The 19,550-nt window shown below is 34.4% G+C and overlaps 1 protein-coding gene across 2 annotated transcripts; it reads right to left on the reverse strand.

Annotated features, from left to right (window-relative positions):
- Nucleotides 1-2,956: 2,956 nt before the first annotated feature.
- On the reverse strand, nucleotides 2,957-8,627 carry LOC110100415. Of its 2 annotated transcripts, none has more exons than XM_020827911.2 (3): nucleotides 8,281-8,627; nucleotides 4,937-5,108; nucleotides 2,957-3,674 (listed from the first exon to the last, which is right to left on the reverse strand). In XM_020827911.2, exons 1-3 carry the CDS (start codon nucleotides 8,530-8,532, stop codon nucleotides 3,133-3,135), a joined length of 966 nt encoding a protein of 321 aa, XP_020683570.1. In that variant the 5' UTR covers nucleotides 8,533-8,627; the 3' UTR covers nucleotides 2,957-3,132. The 2 variants fall into 2 exon arrangements, with proteins under 2 accessions (XP_020683570.1, XP_020683569.1); XM_020827910.2 differs by having other exon boundaries at nucleotides 4,937-5,114.
- Nucleotides 8,628-19,550: the final 10,923 nt, after the last annotated feature.

Raw genomic sequence — 19,550 nt, forward strand, 5'->3', positions numbered from 1 at the left:
CCTTGGATGGTCTTCGGGCAACCAGGGAAATGTTCCTGTGCTGTCCCTTCGTCATTTCTGAGTCCAGGCATATGATCTAATTTGGAACCTAATGATAAGATTATGGTAATAAATGTACATGCATGTCATGCGCGCATATGCATTGATGTTGAAAGAAAGTCTCAAATTTTGTTCTCAAAATTATGCCAGTGAAGGAATTGGTCTCTAATGTAGGAAAATTTATTCAGTGCGGATATTGGATGTCATCCGGAGGAGAATCAGAGCGCACCACTTCACTCTTTTGATGTGTACCACGGCTTTGTATAGCTGTGAACGGGTGACGTGACACACTCTGATTTGCCTCTGGACAGTTTTGTGTCCACAAAGAATAATCTCTCCTAATGTAGGGCTTGTTATTATTATCATTTAGTTTGAGAATTTTAAGTATTGTAGCATAAAATTTATTTATTTGAGATTTAATTTTTATAATTTTAATAAATTCTTATGTGGGGTAATTTTATTTTTTGGAGATACACTAACTAGCTGATAATAAATCAATAATTAGACAAATTTTCCTCTTATATGATATCTTTTTTTTATGTTTAAAGATTTTATATGGGCATAAACTCTGATGGTTAATTGCCCCTCCTATAAGGGAGAGAATTTTCAAATAAGAGTTAGAATTATGAATTATGCATTTTATATACATTGCTATAAATGGCTAGTAGGCTATCTCTATTTGGCTTTGGAATGATGATGAGATGCAGTAGGATAAATCAATTGCTTCATATATTCTTGAGAGTTTGGCTGCAAAATGATGTAGGGAGATCATTCGATGAAGCATCACAAATAAAGCTCCTCAGAGCTAGAACACAAAACTAGTGAAAACACTATTAACTTCCAAAAATATATTCATGCTTCTTCCCTTTTACAACTCCTATAATTATATGCTAACAAAGGAAATCTAGATAAATCAAGAACATTCTAGAATCTTTGTAACAAGCTAAATAACATATGTCTAAAGAGTATTTTAACTAAGATGCTCTGCATCATTCTCTTTCAGTACAAAGAAAAGAAGCAAGCGGCGGAGTCGATGAAAGCGAGATTTGGTCGCGGACTTGGGACGGATCTAAAAAGGCGCCATTAACTTGTATTCAAGCAAATAATTGGAGGGTGCAAATAGCCAAGTTACATTACAGCCGATCACTTGTGCTTGGTAGAGTCTGGGATCACCCTTGCTCCCGCTAAAAGCAGCAACGTCAGCATCAACTGAGAGGGAGATGTAGCAAGAGACGGAGAAGTGATGCTATGTAGATGAAGGTTGATGAGGCTGGTGTCGCACACGAAGGCGGATGCTGGATGCTCAAGTGGTATGGTGTGGTCGGGGACGATCGAGTGAATCAGCACCGGAAGTGCTGTTCGTGGAACTCTGTAATGAGGCTGATTTGTTCAGTCATGTTTTGGACGGTGGGAGATGAAGAGAAGATGGGAGTAGCAGAACATCTGTTTTTGCAAAGGAGGTGGCGGCGGGGTGTGCGAAAAGTTGATCAGAGGTAGAGGAGCTCGCAGATACTGATATTGGAGTGGATGCCTGCGATCGCGAGTGTCGTGGATACCGTCATGGTTGTTCGTGCAGACTGGACAAGGAAAGGCACGAACTCTGATCAATGATGCATGTCGATTGAGAGGTGTTGTTTGCATATGGAAATTCGTGCCAAAAGATAACCGATGGTATAGTTGCAATCGGTGGTGGATTCATTTTGGTATGGTTGCCAGAAGATTGAATCGCTGGTGTGGTTGCCAGCGGGGGATGTGTAGATTCGCCAGTATGGTTGCCGACTGGTGTAGGCTTTGAATGTCGTCGACAGTCTAGCTTCATACATGGTCATCCCAAAAGCATCCTAAACCCCGATCGACGTCAAGGGTTGATGTAGCAACAGCCCAGATCTACATCAAGGGTCATACCTCGCTGTGATACCATTCTGATGTAGAGAGATCATTCGATGAAGTATCACAAATAAAGCTCCTTAGAGCTAGAATACAAAACTAGTGAAAATAATGTTAAATTCCAAAAATATATTCATGCTTCTTCCCTTTTACAATTCTTATACTTATAAGCTAGCAAAAGAAACATAGAGAAATCGATAACATTCTAGAATCTTTGTAACAAACTAAATAACATATGCCTAAAGAGTATTTTAACTAATATGCTCTGCATTACTAAATAATAGATCGACTCACAAGAGATGAGTGGATTGATCAAAAAGTCTCTTAAATTGACTATGATAAATTTTTTAAAAAATGTTGTAATAATTTTTCTTAGAGGGGACTATGTAGTGTAAACACACCGTAGGATTTGCTTATAGGAAGGCTAGCATTTGTGATGTTAAGTTAGCTGAATGGTACAATGGGAGTTAGAGTAATTAGCCTAATATGCAACTCACTAATGATTAGCACTATGCCTTTGATCAACTCTACTAGGGGCAAAATTTTTGAGAGTTAGCTTGTTGTTACGTTAATTACCTAGTTAATTTAGTTATGAGTTTGTTTGTTTGCAATTAAATTTAGCTTTGTTCAAGATGGCCTTTTTTACTGCTTCTTAAAACAGTTATTTTGATATGAAAATTTTAAGTTTTGTACTAAAAAGCTGCTTTAAGAAGCAGTTGAATACTATTCTATTTACATATTTAACACCTAAAACTTTAATGGGAGATTTACATACATACCACATAATACTATTCTATTTACATATTTAACACCTAAAACTTTAATATTACATACATACCACCCATAGTTCATTTTGGTATGCATGTAATATTAAAGTTTTAGGTATTAGATATGTAATAGAATGTTATAAAGTGGTATGTATGTAAATTTCCCTTTTTTAATATAACATATAAATAATTAATAGGATGTTGATCTCAAAATAAATTTTTTGAATTTTAAAATTCATTGTGACCAAAATATTTTTAATTTTTTATCCATTTGGTTCATAAAGGATTTACAAATACACTAATATAATTTTTAAAATGTAAATTTAGTTGGAGATTAATATGCATTACTCTTTCATTTTATCATTACAGAAAATTAAATTAATTAATCCCATCAAACGAGAGAGGTCTTCGATTGATGGCCTAATTAATTCACAATTAATCACGCCACCGACACGAGCAGGTCATCCACCAGCTCGTCCATTAGCCACGCCACCACACCGCCGGTCATCTCCACGGCCACGGTCTCCTCTTCCTCGTCGAAGCAGTTCCATCCTTTACCGCACCGTTCCATCTCCCTAACCGCCACGTCACCGTCCTTCTCCGTCACGCTTCCTCCACCGGCCACCCAATCGCTGGCCAACTGTAGCAGGTCTTCATTGCCGGCGCATCCTCTCTTCTTTCCCCGCCGACAGTCCTCGTCAAAAGAGAGACCCTCCACGAAGAAGTCGAATAAAAGCTTCTCGCCGCACGGCGGAAGAGAACTGTTGTCGGTGATCCGGCGGAGGAAAGCTAAAGCCGTTCTCCGCCGCCGCCGCCGCCGCGCTTCGTTCTCGTTTCCGTCTTCTTCCTCGTCTGTTTCCACGTGTACGGTTGTCTTCGCAGAGGCCTCCGTGCACGCAAAACTGTGGTCCAGGTCCACGGGTTCCAGATTAGCGAGGGTTTCAAACCGTCGGATCATCTGAAGGAGTTGATTCTTCGTCCCTGCCCATCACCAGACAGAAAGCAACGCGACGTGATTTATTTTTCACGATTTTTTATAATTTAAAAATAAAAATCAAATAATGATAATAAGACAAAAAAAATCCAAAAACGCTTCAGAAAATTGAAACGGATAGAAACTATTTTCACAATTTTTGAAGAATTTTTTGGAGTATAATATTTCAAAATTTCGCGCGCCAACTCATAAAGCAACAGTGACGTTAACTGTTGAACCAAAGTTCTGTGATACAAAGGACAAAGAATATATAAAAATGCAGGCTTAGAGTTTCTATTTTTTGGGGTAACAGAATTACAGTTTCAAAATTATACTAAAATTTATGTTGAATGATTTCCACCATACACATGCATTAAATAATAATAATAATATAATAAATAATAATAATAATAAAATAATTTCTTTCAATCTAATAGCGATATTAATGTTTGGCAGTACTTTAATTGATCTTACAACTAATCTTACCTTATAAATAATTAATAAAACTCAAGAGAATTTTTCAAAAAATTACTCCTAAAATCAACATATATTATAAGAATTAAGAAATCGGGGTGCCAATTTTGGGTGGTCATGGGTCAAACCCGAAACTGATCCGGCACTATTCAAGTCAACCCGATATTGACCCGTTTTTGTAAATGAGTTGATTTTTCATATCCAACCCGATCCGTGTCGGGTCCGAGTCAACCTGACATGACTCAAATAACCGGGAGCTGACTAAAAATTGCTAGTTTTAGGTCAAAAATAGGTCAATATCTAATTTTCTGCTAAAAAACAGGTCAATTTTGAATTTTCAGGTCAAGAACGGATTTTGAGGTAAAAACTGGTTAAAACGGGCGTATTAAGAAATTGATATTGACTTACCACTTATATTAAATTCTGCTCATTGTATAAAATGGTAGACACCCACATGCTAAATATTGCACTCTAAAATAGACTACAGTGATCCTATATTCACAGTATCACATCAATAACAGTATTTAACTATTTATAAAAAAAAAAAGAATTTTTTATATTTACGTGGGTTTATTTGCAAATCAAACGCTTGGGCGAGAACACGGGTTGGGACTTGGGATGGAAGAACCGGGTTGTACGTGGCCCTTCAACCAGATGACGACAAAATAGACAGTGTTCCATAGCAAGTGATTGTAGCGAAATACATGAACCAGAAACAATAGCACAGATTATTTCCCAAAAAAATATTAGCACAGAGAGAGACAGAGAGAGACAGAGTGAGAGAGAGAGAACTTACTCTCAATGTTGATGAGGCTCTGTTCAAAACAAGGTGAGATGGCCGAAGGCTGCTCCACTACTGCCTCGTCTTCGTCCTCGTCTTGATACGGGAAATCCATAACGGACACGGGGCTGAGCTGTTCCTTTTCCTCTTCGAAAGGGCAATCCATGCCTACTTTGCCACAAATTTCCTGCTCCTTTCAAACCCAATTAATATAAATATATATTCAAAATGTATTTGAATAAACTTTCTTCAACTTCATTACAAGTAGAGATCGATATGTCGGACGATGAAAGATTAAGATTTCGTTTGGGACGGCTTTCTTAAGAAAGTCATCCCAAACTAAACCTCAATCTCAATTTTGATTGTAACAAAAATAGATATAATTTTAGGGCAAATTATTATGTGCGGACACTAAATGCAAGCTTGTGTCCGAATTTGATGCACTTTTACTGTGCTTTTGATGTTTTTTTGTAAAAAGGTAGCTAATACACAATTTTAATTGCATATTAACTGTCATTTTGCTATCCTTTTACTGAGTATTTGAAAAGCACAACAAAAGCGTACCAAATATCATTACGTATTTGCTACTCTTTTGTTGTGCTTTTGCTGTATTTATGCAAATACTTAGCAAAAGAATATTTTATATGTAATTAAAATTGTGTATTAGTTGTCCTTTTACAAAAATAGATCAAAAGCATAGTAAAAGCGCAGAATAATTTGCCTTTTTTGTGACGATGAAGCAATATCATTAGGCAAGTGAAAATCCTGGTCGACCTAGCATGCAACCCACACCAATTTACACCGGCAAACACTTAAGGCTTTCACTGCTTGCCAAAAATTCAAACCAGGAACCTGAACTTTGCTCAGCCGGCTCTTCACCACCCGGACAAACAGCAATGATTAATTTGCCTAATTTTTAGACAGCTAAAAAATCTCATCCCTTGTGATGTGTGCAGAGTATTGGAATGGCTCTAGTTGATTAAACAACAAGGAGATTTTGAATGTAACAATCTAGAGCGCTGTAAGCTCAGCGAGTCAGCGCAGTAAAAAGCAGAGGAAAAGCAGCACGCGTGGCGGGGTTTTTTGGCTTTGTTGGTAGCAGAGTAAATGTAGGGCCAAGGAAAATATATTATTAAAAAGCTGATCAGCTTTAGTGTTTGCCGATTTAGTAAATACGTTAAGGACGGACCACGTCCAGTGCTAGGCTATTTGGTACCATCTACACCCACCGACAGCTGCTCGTTTCCATCCAAATAATAAACTTCTCTGTTCCAATGGACAAAATAGGGTGGCAAAATAAGCTGAGTTTTATAATTCCAAGTTCAATTTCTTTCCAAGTAAAACCCCCAACTTCTCACTCCCCCGCTAAGAAAAAAACAAACAAGCAAACATTCTCTCTCCACGCATTCCAGGAACAGTGCCCAATGAAGTTCCATTTTGTTCAAAATATCCCGGTGAAAGAAAAAATTCAAGCTCTTACATGCAGTTAATTTAGATAATAAAAACAAAAAAAAAAATTCTTAGTTAAAATTTGAATTCAATTATCAATATAAAAGTATATTAGTTATTCTAATGGTAAAAAATATATTCTCACAAAAAAAATGAAAAATAATAGAAAAGCAAAAATAAAAAATAATTTTAATGTCTGAAAAATAAAACAACTAAAAAACTATTTCAAATATATTCTAAGTTCATAATTTATATGGACTGATAATCGCCATTTTACAAAAAAAAAAAAAAAAAAAAAAAAAAAAAAGAGTGACTGCAAAAGTTGAGTTTCTATAATTCGAATTTTAGTTTTCTTTGAAGTAAACCCCGGCTTAAACAGTGCCTTAGAAGTACGATTTGTTGCAGTAGACCCCGTGAAAGAGAAAAACGCACACATAAACAGTCCTTAGAAGTACGATTTGCTCCGCTAGACCCGGTGAAAGGGAAAATCATAAAACTCAATTTTTTTGGATATCACCTAATTTAATTAGTAAATTAAGACTTAATTTATCATTTAAAAACAAATCGACCAAGTGCTCGTCAGTTTACTGTTATTTTCTTTGGAAAACAGTATTTTTCTTTAACTATTAACAAAGTTGTCTATATGTCAGTATGTTATTCATCTTGATCTGTTGATTGGGAGCTTTATTTATCAATTAAGATATATTGAATTCAAATATTACATATATGATGCATGTATGACGAGTGTGTGTTTGTCTTAATTAGACCAAGGCTTCGGTTGGGAAGAATTTCTTACTGCTTCTTCAAACAATTTCTTACTATAAATTTTTAATTTTTGTACTATAAACTGTGCATCAGTAAACATAAAAAAACCGTCTGAAACAAAGCCTAAATGTTTCAAAAAAAAAAAAAAAAAAAAAAAATTGAAAGGGGGGTGCATGTGAGGTTTATCATATAATGAATGATACTCATTCATCCCATCATAACCTCTTTAGACAAATTATTTTGCAGATATTAACTATTCAGTATACAGTCATTCTGATTTTCTAGTTTGTTTGGGATGATCATAATTGATAATTTTAAGAAAATCAGTTGTGACTACCCAAATGTTTGTAATGATTACATGTAGAATAGGAGAGATGAAAGTCAAGGTTTGGAGAAATTATTCTGTGCGGACACAGATACAGCACTACGTCCGAAAGCGAATTAGGCATAATCTCATCAGCAGTATCAAGCCGTAGTTTCGATCAAAGAAGTGACGTTCTGTATTTTGGTTGGTCTCCAGATGCCATTCGACGTCCGCACAAAATAATTTCTCTTGTTTGGCCAAACTTTTTAAATAACTATATTGTTGAGGTTATATTAAGTTCTTTACAAAAGTTTGATGATGCATAGAAGTTGCAGCATATGCCACATTATTGGCTATCTTATTTCAATAACTTTTTTTGACAGCTTTAGCTTTTTATCAAAGAAAACAGCACCTTTTAATTAAAAAGAAAACTAAATGCAACATTTTTTAAATAAATTTAAATTTAAGATAGAAAATTTTTTCCTTCTCATGACTATAATTTAAGTGCTCCAATTAAGATAAGTTTATCTTTTATCCAAATCAATTTTGTAAAACAAGATAAAAAATTATAAATAAAAATAAAATTTATTTAAGAAAGTGAACCATGAGTCAGGATTTTATTGGGGATTCCAGCTTAGGATTTTTGATCTGTGTAGTGCTATCAATTAAAAATCACAGCTGCTCTAATGGAGGACCAGCTCCAGTGCTACAGTACGATTAATTGCTCACCTAACGAACCAACTAAGAAATACTAGTATAAATTTTATATATCCTTAGAAAAATATATAAAAAATTAGTTTTTTATGGAATAATCATAAATATAAGCGATGGCGTGGCTCACCTCTGGCTCCTGGCATCCGGTGGACGGCCGGCGAGATTCTTCGCCGGGGCCTACGAAAACCCCCTTCTCAGTTCTCGGGCTTATGGGCATCGAATCCTTCCCGTCCACGAACAACTCAGAGGTTGCGGCGGTGGAGAAGAGGAAGTCCGACGAGCTACCACATCTACTAACAACAGGCGAAGGGTAAAACAAAGAGCTTCGCTCCACCGTCTCTTCATCAAAAGAACCCAGCCGCACAATATCCTTCACCATTACCTTGCCATTTTCCTCTTTCTCATGATCGCGCTTCTTCCAGAAGCTTCGTCTCAGTTTTTTCGAGAAACTTCTAGGGAGGAGACGTGGCGGGGGGGGGGGCGTGGCGGGCCGCCGCCACAGACGGCGTCGGCCGACGCAACAGGCCCTTCTTCGGCAGAGAATTGCAGAAGCTTGATGATGGCCGAGAGTCTAGTGAGCGCGCCTTTGGATCGGGACCGAACCAGCCTCCAGCCGCCTTTATCGGCTCCGCCGCCGCCGAGCTCTGCTTCTAGCAGGCGGCGTACGCTGGTGCCGCCGGCACGCTGAAGTGGGGCCCACCAGAATGACTCCGAGCACGAATCGAGCTCAAGGTAGTCCTTGAGCATTAGAGGCTTTTGCGCCATCGAGCTCAAGGTAGTTAGTGAGAGAGATAAGAGAGAAGAAATGGAAGAGGGTGGGATTCAAAGAGAAGACCGGAGGAGGCGGAGATCTCAAGACAAAGAACCTGCGAGGTTTGGAGAGTTTTGCATTGAGCGATAATTCATGAGAAGAGCTACAGAAGAGGATGAAGCAGTCGAGATGGCTTCCTTCCGGGCCTCGACCTGGTGCTTTAATACCAGAGAGGCAGTAATGGTTCCAAGAAATCTCCCCTACATTCACTTCTTTCGAGCAGTAAATAAATAAATAAAAAGGAAATACGGATACCTGTCGCACATTTAGGATTAATTAAAATAAAAAATAAATTACAATGTTTTCATAATAGATCTGAATCTAAAATAAAATAAAAAAACCGAAACAGAATGCTATACTGACGACAAATATATTAAAAAAAAGAATTTTAAACATGAACAGTACAAGCATTTAATTTTTCTTATATTAATGCATGCAAGACATTAATAATAGCTTGATTCCCGCCGTAATAAATTAAAACCATTTGTTATGTTAAAATTCTCTTTTTGAGAAAAAATAAAATTGTGTCAGTTAAACAGACTTTTTCCGGATGATTATGATTCCAATCACTTTTCCAACTCAAGGAAAGAAAGAAGCACGCATTTTTGTTTAGCCACATGGCATAGCATCATAGTAACATAAAAAATAAAGAGGACAATATTATAACTTATGATAGGGGCACTTCTTTTTCGTGTAATGCTATCTCAATTTAAATTATGGGGCTTAATTTGAAGTTAAATAAGATTAGAAGAGAAATATAATTAGATTTATATTAGTAAAAATATTTTTCATGCATTCTAAAAAGAAATCTTAAAGTTAAGCTTGGTTAGGTACATGTTTGTGTTTTATCTTTGGCAAACAAAGAGTAGGTGTCACAATCTGAATGGATATGACTTAATATCACACAGGAGAGATTGTACTTGATTGTGGCAGTAGCCAGAAACTGACTCTAAGATCCAGTTGGAGATGTGTTGAGAAAAATTAAACTTTTAATTTATACAACACAAAGTCATTACTGAATATAATATAAAGCGTAAGACTACTAAATCTAAAAAATGATTCTCTATATATCCTCCAAAAATATATATTTTTTATTTTAGATATATGTATTACCGTGCTTGATAACATAAAGTACAAAAAAAATTGAGCATACAAAAATGAAATAAGCCAAAAAGGCATACAAAAAATTATAGAGCAGTGTTATATATAAAAAGCTACTCAGTTTTCTCCTTATAATTTTCTTGACTTGAAAATAGAAGCAAAAGCAAGAATATGCTAACACGACTTAGTAGGATGTATTAGCCTAAAACATGAATCAATATCTCTAATCAAAAGAACTAAAAATAATAATAAACTAAAGTATTGTACGGAAAGTTGAAACTAAAACATATATTGATATTGAATTCCAATAAGCATTTAAATAATTATTGAAATTGTAGTTAAACTAATTGAAATATAAACAAACATGTTACAGTGATTATTCGAATATCTTCTATCCGCCAATAAAATCCATTCTCAACCCAAACAAAATTCATTTTCTCTACCAACAAAATTTTGTGTTTCAATCAATATACACATATTTCATTGCATCACATTAAGCAAAGTATAATTGAACTAATTAAGAACTTGCCAAAATACCTTTACTATAAACAACATAAAATCTTGCTCAATTGGGTAAGCAGAAATTGACATTTTTCAAAATATATCTAAATTATCAAAGATCATGTATAACGAAATTATGAAGCTTTAATTGAACTGAATAATTATTTTTAGATGACAAAATAAATTTTAAATTGATAAAAATCTCTAGTTTTCAAATTTATTAATTTGAAAATCTTTTCAAATAATGGATAGCCTTAATTTAGAAAGCTTTGATGGCTCATTAATGTATTAATTAGAAGAATGATTATTGTATTAATTAGATGATTTGATTTGAGATTTAATTAGAAAGATTTTTTTTTTTTGCTTATTTTATATACCTCAAATCTATTAGTTAGGAATTTGAGGGCTATTGTATAGGTATGAGAGGAGAGAGAGTCAATTGTAGTACATATTTGTTTCTCCATAATAATGAAATAATCCCCTCCATGTGAACATAGCCTTCTTCATCGAACCACGTAAATCATTGTGTTGACCGTGCTTTGATTTTTAGATTATTTTTACAGTTTTGTATAATAATTAGTATCATAGTCAAATTTCGATGGGATTTCTAATGACAGCTTGAAGAATAGGAGATTAATATGTTATTTTAATTCATATGGTTAGTTCAAGTGAAGAAGAAGAGTCATATTGGTGTAATTCTGGCTATGTGGGACACTTGTAATTTTGTGGAGGCTATGAAATTTGGTGGAACCATGAATACGTCCACCTCGACAATGGAGAAGGCGTCAATCCATCATATGGTTACACATCATGTTAAAATTGATGTGACAAAATTTGACGGCAAAGAAAACTTTAGCATGTGGAGATGTGAAGTGATGAATGCACTATGTTCTTTGAATCTAGAGGCTGTTTTGGATGACGAGAAACGTCTTGAAGAGACTTTTGAGAGAGATTGACTGAAGATGAATCGAAGTGCCAGTGGCTTGACAAAAAATTGCTTATCTTAGGAGATTAAGTATTGGGTGATGATGTAGACTTCCATAGTGAAATTCTGAAAGATTTTGAAGAATAAGTATCTAACAAAGAGGGTGGATAATCATCTCCATATGAAAAAATGGCTATATCGGTTTTAGATGAGATATGAGGTTACAATTGATGAACATCTAAATTAGGGGTGCAAGGGAGTTAAGCTGACTCAAGAGCCAACTTGAACTTGACTCATTAACGAGCCTACTAGTTGAGCTTATCGAGTTTCAAGTATGAGATTTTAGTCAAGCTTGTATAATATACGAGTTCAATTTCAAGCTGAGCCCGACTCAACTCAAAAACTCATGAAGCTGCTCGTTTGAAAATAAATAAAATACAATCACTCCACCGCACCGCTAAATTCACTCACGTATAAGGTTTAAGCTTTTGAAGACCTAGTTTTATTCTATGATTCTTAAGAGCTCATGTTTTGTAATGGCTGCGACCTGCCTGCGACCTGCAGCCATGTGAGAAAAATCTCCTAGTCATACCCTAGAGTGATGACATGTGCTTCCTTGGGTAAGAAAATATACAAAACTCCATTGATCGAACTTATCCAGAAGGATCAACAATCATTTCACTATAAGTTTTCCTCGAGTGATATACAAGAGAGAGAATGCAATTGTTAATGAGGGGATCTCTCCTACCCACTTTAATATTATTTTTATTGATTGGATTCAAAAAACATGAACTCTCTGTTACTTTCCCTAGTTCTATTTTGTGATTCCCCTATATTATATCATTTTAGTGCCTTGATGCCATCCTTTCATTTCTTCTAGATATCATTTGAATTTATATATTTTGAGGTCCATTAGGATTCTTTTCTTTTGCCATTGACGATGATGTTATTCCCTTAATAAGCATAGCTTATCCCCTTCGAAGGTCATTTGGTAACCAGGGGACTGAGGTGCTATGGTGGCTTGTTGCTGTTGACTTGAATATATAGTTGTCGGTAGGTATTATCAGTTCTCCCTGAGTCCCCTGTCTGTTTAATCCTCATTCATGTTGTCGTTGGGTTTTATATATTTTAATCTATGGTGCCTTACTCCTACTGACTTGAACATACATCCACTAACTTGAATATCTAATATGTTGCATTATTGTTGCTGCCTTTCGAGTTTCAATTCTAGTTCATCATGTTGTTGAGTTTTCTAAAATTTAAGGTATGATGGGATTCTGTACTTTTCAATGGAAATTATTGTTATTCCCTAATAAGCATACCTTCTCCCCTTGGAAGGTCATTTAGCAACTAAGAGAGCGAGGGGAGCTTGTTGAAGTGTTGATTATACTTGATTGATTATTTTTTTCTTGTTATGAGTCCTATCATTCATATTGTTATTGTTGTTGAGCTCAAGTAAGTGTTTGTATATTCAAGTCGGTGGTTGTATGGATATATGTTGAAGTTAATGGCTATATGTTGAAGTCAGTGAATGTATGTTCAAGTCCCTTCAATGTTAGTGGTTGTATGCAATTCAGTGGTTGTACGTACAATTCAGTGGTTGTATATTCCATGTTAATGGTTGTATGTTCAATGTCAGTGGATGTATGTTCAACTAAGTGGCTTTAAGTAATATTCAATTCATTGGTCATATGATCAATATAGTGGCTGTAATGAGGTCCCTTGAATGGTTCTTTGAGTATGGGGAGTAATGTTTTGCTATTTTGGTAATTAGCAAGCACAACTTTTTTTTTTCCTATTAGTATATAAAATTTTGGTAATTTGGTATAGTGGATATACTAGTCCTCATATGGTTATTTTGTTATTTTTTGTTATTCTTCTATTGGGCAATTGGTATTTTTGTTGTTGGTTATTCTACTATTAATATTACAAGGGAATTTTGGAGATCTTTTGAAGAGGATTATGGATGAAGATTTGAAGTCTCTTAAAAAGAAAGCTACTTGGAGATTGGTGAAACTTTCTACAGAAAGAAAAGTCATTGGATGCAAATGGGTGTATGCCAAGAAGGAAGAATTTAATGGAGTTAATGTGTGGTATAAAGTTATGCTAGTAGCAAAAGGTTTTGTGCAACAGGAAGGGATTGATTGTGATAAGGTGCTCTCCCCAGCGGTCAAGCATCCCTCTATCTGTAATATCTTAACACTTGTAGTACACTATGGTTTGATTATGGAGCAGCTAAATGTGAAAATTGCATTCTTACACGAAAAATTATAAGAAGAGATCAAAATATGTTACAGCCGTTTGGATTTGGAACCTCAAAAAACTTTGTTTGCATATTGGACAAGTCTTTATCTAGATTGAAGCAGTCACCATAGCAGTGGTACAAGACTCATGAACAATTGTCCACTTATTTTTAAAAACTACGCTTTCTTTGATCCCTTGGGAGGGACGGTATGTAGGCGACCAACTTGGTGCAATCATTATGCTATTGGAGCCTGGTTTGTCGTCTTTCACTTTATAAAGTGAAAGCTGAGATGAAGATTGCTGATTTGGAAATCTTTCCAAATAATAGAGAGCCTTGATTTGGAAGGCTTTGACGGCTCATCAATTTATTAATTATGGGGTTATTTTTGTACTGATTAGGCGATTTGATTAGATATTTGATTATATTTTTTTCTTATTTTATTTAACTTAAATTTATAAATTAGGGGTTTAAAGGCGATTGTATAGGTATGAGAGAAGAGAGAGTCAATTGTAATCCCTATTTGTTTCTTCGCAATAGTGAAATCATCCCCTCCTCGTGGATGTAAGCATCTTTGTCAAACCACATAAATTATCATTTTCTTTGTGTTGTTTGTACTTTCATTTTTCTATTATTTTCACTATTTTACACAACAAAAAATAACCCCGAAAAAAATTTAAATAAATACTCAAAATGACCAAAACAGTTGTACCGATAATATATCAAAAGTTACATGGATAAAATTTACTTGAATCTAATAAAATTGCATTTTTGTAAAACTAAATTATAATTTTGATCGGAAAAATTACAAAACACTAAATTATTAAAAATTGAGCAGGCAACGTATGTAACCTATATTGACCCGAGCAACTTTTCGAACTGCGGCGACAGCTAAAAATGATTCAATGCCACCTAAAATTCATTTTCTCTCACTAGAAAGCCCCTTCTCTCTCACTGGGCACTGCTTAAACGAAACGTAATAAATGGAATATTAAATATGGATAGTTTTAAGTTTAGAATTCGGCATAGTGCCTAGGTGCCACTATTTGAGCACCGGGGTACTAATTCATTTTCCATTTTCTTGAGGCCACAATAATGGGTTGCCACTATATATTTAAGCATCGGGGTGCCAAACAACATAATACCTAGGCACTGAAAAAATCTAGATTTCATCAATATGTATTCAAACCCATGGACCTCACCTTAGAACACAAGCAAACCTTTTTTATAAACACAAATTATTTTCAAATACACACAAAATAGTTCAAAATGCAGGAATTTAAGCAATTATAGATTTCGAATCGAGTTAGAATAGGTTGAATTGAATACTGAATCTGGAGGTACTATAGTAGCGTGTCAATATATGACACGACCTGAAAACCGGACATAGAGTCGATTCAATAATTTCAGGTTCAGATGGACCCATTTAACAAACAGGTTGGATTTGGGTTAAACCGCAAAGCCGAATGCAACCTAATTGGCTAGTCTGTTCCCCCAATCTCACTACACGAAAATGCGCGATTACCGTCGAAAGTTCCAGCGGATTGTTTTACGCTGGAAACACTGTCACAAGAACCAGCGAAACTTGTGTCGGTAATTTAACGACACATTTTCTGGCGCACTATACGCCGTAAACATACCGACGCAAATTATGCTGGCTTTTCATCGGCATTAATTTCTTAAGCGTCCGACACATATTCTGCCGGTAAAGTTCGACAGAATTACCGGCACATATTGCACTGGCTTACTTAAACTCGACAAATAATTACTGGCGTAATATCCACCGGTAAGACCGGAGGAACTTGCGCCGGTACGGTTCACCGGTAACGGAACGACGTCTACGCCTCAGCGGATGATGTGCTGGTATTTCCGGCGTCTACTATTTGCCAGAACTACCGACACAACTTACACCGGAATATAGTAACGAAAAAAATGACGACTATTTTTTTTACCATTATTTTGCTGGAAGAACTACCAGAAATAGTTCCGGCGAAAAAGTTTTGCCGATGTTTTCTTTCCGACGTGCAAATTACCGTTGGACAATTTTTCGTCGAAAATGGGCTGGAAAGTTAATTTTTTCCGGCGTATTTTGGTTGTTACTGATATATTCCATTCGTCGGTAATAGTGCATTTTCCTGTAATGTCTTGGCCATTCGATGCACTTCACACTCATCATGCTTGTCTGCCGCCCTTGCTCGCGCCCCCTCGCTCTCGCCTACCCTTTTGTGTTTGCCTTTCATACTTAATCAATTAATGAGTCGAGTCATATTGGGTCAAGTTGAGCATGGTTGTGTTCGAGTCTATATTTTTAACCTATTTGGACAATCAGGTCGTGCTCTATCAGACGTGTTAAGAGCAGGTTAACTTTGGATTTAGCCCCGAGCATGATCGACCCGAAATCTATTTTGACACCTCTAATAAAGTGCATAATTATATTTTATAATTCATAAATATATGTGGAATGAACAAAAAATTAAAGTCAGGCAGAAAAGCCAAGTCTTAGTGAATCTTTTAAAAATGAATTTACAAAGAACTTCCTAATGCCTCTCTAAAGTAGATAATATAAGATGGGCCTAATTAAGAAAATATAATTAAAATAAACGAGAAATTTCAATTTTAAGCGCATAAATTTCATGCACTCGTGCTTCATCATTATTTATAGTAGAGAACAGTGTCACAGCAACAAAAATTGACGATCTAGTTCAATTACATGTTCAATCAAGAATATGATGACCTTATTTTACGTAGATAATTCTAGTAAAGTTCAATGCTTTAATTGCGTTAAGGGAGCTTTATACTTAGACGCGAGCCTCTTGGTGAGTTCAAGTTTTTGCCTTCCGTCCTCTAACTCTTTTTTATTAATATTTTCATGACCTTAACCAAATGAAGAGATTACTTATCACGTAACGTAAAGATATGAAGAAGAAGAAAGAGACGGATATACTAATATTTTTAATTAATTATAGCCACTTTTAAGGCTTAATTTAGGATTTTGAAGATGAAGTTGATAATTTGTGATAACATCAATCTTAATTATACTACACGGTTCAATTTTACTTAGATTATCAATAAAAGCTATGAACAATATTGATGGGCTTTGCTTGGGACAATTTTATTTTAGCTTTATGTAATAATTTTTAAGTACAAAAATTTCTAGTTTAAAAAAATAAGAAAACTGTATCAAATGAGAGAAATTATTCTGTGCAGTTACCGAACAGTCCAGAGGCGAATCAGAATGCGCAACGTCACCTGGTACATAGCGATACACAGCATCATCACACAACAATAAAATAATGTGGCGTATCCTCATTCATCTCTAAACGCCGTCTGGTGGCCGCACAAAATAATTTCTCCTCAAATGAAACCTTAATATCATTAAAAATTGGTTAACAAATGTGAATATAATCACAACTATATATAAATAGCTAATGTGTCCCCATTTCAAATATCAAATTATTGAGGATTACATTCTTTTTCATATAGATAAATGATTGATTTTAAATAAGTTTATACGCCTAGCTATAATTTCATATATATTTTTATCCATAAAATTTAATAGAATTACAATCATGCCATTGTGAGTGTCATTACAACTTCCTACAGTTTTATTGAATTAGCATTCCTTTATTCCGTCACTTAAAAAAATTTGTTGTAATTTTAGGTATTGAAAGCATCAAACAGTATTTTTTAGTCAATCTCAACAACACAAAATAAGTTATATGGCTTGAATAGGACAATTCCATAGATAAAACTATTAATTGAATTGCAAATAATTAAAATCCATCGTATACAAAGGTATTTGGATCCTTTCATTATAATTGTTCTACCCAAAAAATTACATGAATGGTATAAATTTCTAGACAAAACTTAAAGTAGAAACTATCAAAATTAAATTTAGGATCCTCAGATCTCTTATTTTTGCAAACTGATAAAGAAACTAAACATTATCGACTAGATGAATCCAACGATATCAAAAGTGGTCAAATCCAAATTTAAATGCGACCTAATCAAGCACTTGACACATAATTGAAACTTATGATGTGTATTGGATGACCAAATGATTCCCAAATTTAACATGCTTAAATTCAACGAGTCTAATATCACTTAATTTCTATGTTATTAAGACACTTAATTGTTAAGCAAATGATTTATAATTAAGAGAATCAATATGGGCCGTATGTTGCAATATTTTTAATTGCACTAATTTTTTAAAATGTCAATTAAAAAAATCTATAAATAAAGTATAATTCTCTGCATATAAAAAGGTTCAAGAGCTAATAGAACTAAATAGCTCTCTAGCACTTTCAAGCTATCATTGCTAATGATCAATGACAGCCGTTATCACCATCAACATTTTTCACAACAAATTTCCGCCATCATCTCCACATCCTATCAAGATCTAACTCTATTGCTCGTTTTCAATTGTTTGTTTGTCGACATAAGACTTATGTAATCCCTACAAAAGTGAAATCAAATATTTTTTTTCTCAACTAACTGGGTAGTCCTTTTCTTTATCAACTATGAGAATTAAGTGATTATTATATCTTCTATTATATAGTGAATTTTTCATTTGGATTAGACCACGTAATTTTTTTTTCAGTCTAGACTTTCTACATAAAAAATGTACGATCTCCTATAAATTTTATTTGTGCGTATTGAATTTTTATCAAAAGCTAAGACATACATCTAATACTCTAACAATATAATTTTTCTAGCACTTAACAATAATAATGAATGCACATTATCTAATTAAGTTTTTTGATTAATTAGTATAGATTGACGACTAATATAAAATTCACATAACGTCACAAATCTGAATATTCAGAATTTTATTAAATTTATATTGCAGTAATATATATTCTAAAATAATTATTAATAAACTATAAAATATATAACTCAATTTTATGACTTAAAAAAAAAAGATTATTCTCTTTAATCAGCATCTAATTTACATTAAACAGCCAATATGCTATATTGATTCGTCATCTAATTTACATTATCCATCGTCTGCACAGATACAGGATATCAAGCGATACCTAGTGGTACCCAGCGGTATCGAACGGTACCTAACTGAATTTTATACTAGTGTGCAGACGGTTCTCTCCATCTGCCCTCCGCATCTAATAATCTCTTCGGCAATTGAGAGGGTCCAAAACCGACATAAACCGGCATGCCGTAGGGCGACCACGTTTTGGACCGATGGCCACGTGCACGTCGTGAAATTGACAGCTTTTGACCATAGGAAAGGGTGCTTGTTTTTAACTATTATTATCATTATTTTTAATTTATACCAAAAATATATGAAAAAGAGAGTAAATTGAAATGACGCATGCAAATTTAAGAGAAAAATGCTCGGGTGATAATATTCTTATTAAATTTTAATTAGGATAAATTCAAAATTTTATGATTTACTTTGAGCTGAACTGATACTTTATTAAAAATAATTAATTATGTATTTATTAATTGTAATCATCTTAAAATAAATAAACAAATAAATATTTTTTTCTGATTAAATTTTGAACAAAATGTTTTCATTGAAAGTATCTCCACAATGAGACAGTGTATGCTTATTTACTAGATGATGGTGAAATTACAAGAAAATTTGAGTTTCTATGTCATATAATTTACATATTTTTAAAAAATGCACCTCATATATTTTTATTTGATGAATATGCATCAAAATATTTTTTTAAAATCAAAATACCTATGTTGCATACTAGAATATTCGTAGTAGTAGAAAGAGAATTTAATGACTTAGCCTTACACAAAGATTCAACACACACAAATAAAGACCGGAGTGTAATAATCATAGGAGAC

This window comes from Dendrobium catenatum, unplaced genomic scaffold, assembly GCF_001605985.2.
Source record: "Dendrobium catenatum unplaced genomic scaffold, ASM160598v2 fragScaff_scaffold_1220, whole genome shotgun sequence".
Taxonomy (NCBI): Eukaryota; Viridiplantae; Streptophyta; class Magnoliopsida; order Asparagales; family Orchidaceae; genus Dendrobium; species Dendrobium catenatum.